Source organism: Geospiza fortis, unplaced genomic scaffold (genome assembly GCF_000277835.1).
Source record: "Geospiza fortis unplaced genomic scaffold, GeoFor_1.0 scaffold188, whole genome shotgun sequence".
Taxonomy (NCBI): domain Eukaryota; kingdom Metazoa; phylum Chordata; class Aves; order Passeriformes; family Thraupidae; genus Geospiza; species Geospiza fortis.
In genome coordinates this window covers 2,455,148-2,458,501 of record NW_005054337.1, presented here as the reverse complement: position 1 = coordinate 2,458,501, position 3,354 = coordinate 2,455,148, and the positions used below count along the sequence as shown (strand labels likewise).

The 3,354-nt window shown below is 63.7% G+C and overlaps 1 protein-coding gene across 1 annotated transcript in view; it reads left to right on the top strand.

The window, feature by feature from the left end:
- SOX12 (SRY-box transcription factor 12) overlaps nt 1-850 on the top strand; it is a gene marked incomplete at its 5' end in the record, with an annotated part of 1,361 nt that extends 511 nt beyond the window's left edge. The window contains 2 exon segments of the mRNA XM_031058057.1: nt 1-8; nt 10-850. The exon segment at nt 1-8 is cut by the window's left edge and continues 315 nt beyond it. Of these exon segments, the coding sequence (XP_030913917.1) occupies nt 1-8; nt 10-316 (315 nt within the window).
- Between the last annotated feature and the right edge of the window lie 2,504 nt (nt 851-3,354).

Genomic DNA, 3,354 nt, shown 5'->3' with positions numbered 1-3,354 from the left:
ACCCGGCCGGGAGCCAGTGAGGTCCCCAGAGAGCCGGTCCCCCTCTCCCATGTCGGCTGGGTCCCCTCCCTCTTCCTTCAGCTCCTCTGACGAGGAGCTGGAGGAGGAGCTGCTGGGGATCATGCCCGGGCGGGCGCCTGCCAGTGCCACCTGTGGTGCCCTGGACTGGTCCGTCTTCGACAAGGACCACGACCTCTACCCGCGGGGAGGCTCCTCGCACTTCGAGTTCCCGGACTATTGCACGCCCGAGGTGACGGAGATGATAGCAGGGGACTGGCTCATGTCCAGCATCTCAGACTTGGTCTTTACCTACTGAGTCCCACGCTCTGCAGGTAACACTCATTTTTATTTTCACCCACAATCAGGTCATATCAAAAAACAACCCAGGAAAAAACAAACAAACAAACAAACCGAAACCAGCTGTTTACATGCAGGAATCAGGTATTTTGCCTTGAAGCTGCTGGAAGGCAGAGCCCCTGCTCCCCCCACCCCCTGGCACACACCCATTCTCCATCCGTCTGTCTGTCCGGCTCTCGCCTCGTGCCCGCAGGACGCATGGCCGCCCGCTGCGGTTACTTGCCCGTGAAATGCATCTCATCGGGTTTTCATTGTCACACCCGGCCGCTTTCCCCCACGGCCCCGGCGCTGACAGCCATGGCTGCTCCCGGCCGCTCCCATCTGTGCCAGCACCGTGTGCCCTCCCGCTCTCCAGGACGCAGGAGCATCCATGCCACCCCAGCTCTCGGTGCCCGCCCCACCTTCCCCATCCCTCGGAGAATGGCTGATTCCGTTTGGTTTTTGACTGCATTGAACGCATGGCTTCAATTTTCTCCTCTTCCTCTTTGCAGTGGGGGGGTGGGGGGGCGGAGCCATGCCAAACTGTCCCTTCCCAACTCCCTGTTTCGTGAGGGGTCCCTGGTTTGGGGGTGCAGTGTCCCACAGCAGCGACTCGTTCCCCGTGGCGTGTGCTGCCCGCCACTCGCTTTGGGAAGAGTGAAGTTGCACACACGTGACGAGCACGTGGGCGCGGGAGGCTGTGTTGTTTCTCTCGCCAGGCAGTTGTGCAGGGAAAGCTGTGCCACCGAGGGAGCCCCTGTCCGGAGTCACCCCAAAATCGTGTGGGGACCAGCCCTTCAGTAAGCAGCCAGCCCTCATTTTAACCGTGGAGCCTGTGCCCGTGCAGGACCTGCTGTGGGCTGGCTGACCTTGGCCGGCAGAGCCGGGTGTCACTGTGCCCAGCCGGGTGTCACTGTGCCCAGCCGTGACACCTGGTGCTGCCGGGATGGCATGGAGCAGCATGGAGGGGCAGGGTGGCAGCGAAGGGCAGCTGTTGGAAATCTGCCTTAAGCAACCACCCAAACTGGTCCAAGAGCAGCTGCAGCCAGTGCTGGTGGGCGTGTGGGGTGTGGGTGATGCTCCTGCGCAGGGCTCCTCCACACAGCACCGCGCTGGGCTCCGCTGCCGGCCACGCCAAAAGCAGGGAGATGCTGGCAGGGAAGATGCTGCTGCAGCGGCTCCTCCAGCTGGGATTTTCTTTGCTTTTCCTAATGGCTCCTTCCTGCGACAGCCGCCTCCTCCCACTGCCGGGAGCACGTGGCTGCAGTGCTGGCTCGGCAGCTGCCGCAGGCTGTGCTTGGGGGGGCAGGGGCTGCGCTCTGGTACAGCTGTGCTGGGTGGGGACCCCACACATCCCCGGGGACGTGGTCGTGGCTTGGGCTGGCAGCTTCTGCGAGAGCTGGACTGGGCTCGGCGGCAACCGCTGCTTGAAGCAACCCCTGCAGTCCCCCATGACCCCGATTCCCCAGGGACTCTGGATTTGTGGGGGCCCCTCGCATCCTTCCCTGCCAGTGGGGTGCTGGCAGCAGCAGAGCACCCGCTGCTTGGGGCTCTGCCTCCCTGTTTTGGCACTGCCGGTTCCCCCGGTCACAGGCTACCCCGTGCCTGCCCCTTGCTGTCAGGCTGGACCGAGCCGTGACCAGGGCAAGGACATCCCCCCTCCCATGTGCTGGCATCCCTGAGGGTGCCTCGGAGGAGGTGCCTGGCACTGCTGCTGGAGCTGCTGGTGGCTCTGGCTCAGCCGTGGGGATGGGCACTGCAGCGCAGGGAGAGGTGTGTCCCTGGGCCCTTTGCAGGGATGCTTGATGTCCCCCAGCCCAGTCCCTGGGGACCCCTCGAGGCCCCCCGCGATGGTCAACCATCAGCAGTGTAGATGTGTCGGTGTGTAGCGGTAGCTGTGCGTGTGTGTTGGCATTAGCCACGGTGTTTCGGTACCCCCGTGCGGGTGCCAGCCTGCGGAGCCAGGCGGGCATCACGCATCGGACACGTGTTCCCTGGATAGAGCGCGTCCTCTTCTCTGCTCCCCTCCCTCCCCGGCCGTCCCCCACCGGATCCAGTCCCGCTCCCAAAGGTGGAAAAGCCAAATAAGCGCCGGGACAGCCGTGATTCTGGCAGCCTGCTCCCCCCTCACCGCCGCCTCGGGGGGACTTTGCCTTCCCACCCCCTGGGCAGCCCCGCTCCAGGAGCATCTGAAGCCGCCTCCCATGTGTGAGCCGGGTTTGCGGTTCCCGTGGGGTCCGGCGGCCCCAGAGCTCTCTAACACACACGGATCTCACCCAGCACCTCGGTGCCTTCTTGGGGTGCACAGCCACCCCGTGCTGTGGCCAGGGCTTCTCAGGGAGGGCTCTGAGGCTGACAGTCACCTGCCCTCCATCCCTGTCCACGGGGAAGCCAAAGCCCCCAGGTACCAGCAAGGCCTGAGGCCACACTGAGGGTCTCGCATCACACGTGTGCTTTGCTGACCCTGCAGCTCAGGGCTCAGCTTCCGTTCCTAGGGGAACACGGGTCCCAGTGGTCCCCTACGTGCTGTGCATCACCCTCGAGCCAGGGTGATCCCTCCACAGACTGTCAGGCGAAATATTTCCTCAGGAGCAGGTTCTGGGTCGCTGCCAGAACTGGAGCCAGTGCCGGGGTCTCCTGCCCTGGCCGCAAGCACAACATCATCCGCTTTGTCCCCGTCCTCACCCCTGTCCCCCTCCTCGAGTCTCGCCGGGTGTGTTTGTCAGGGAGAACCGTCGTGGACAGTGGTGGATTTTCTGTGCCGTGTGGTTGTAGTGCTTAGAGACCCCCCCAGCGTGCGGCCCCTCCCGCTGCGCCCCCGCTGCCCGGTGCTGGCTGGCGTGCGTGTGCGAGCGTGTGTGCGTGCGCGTGCGACATCCCGTCATCACTCCAGACAAAGCGAATAATAATAATAATGATAGTAATAATAAATAATAAAAATAAACCAAACCTTTCTCAGGAAGCAGCTGCCCTGGCGGTGGCCGAGTGGGCCGGGGGTACCCGGAGCTGGCGGGGGGG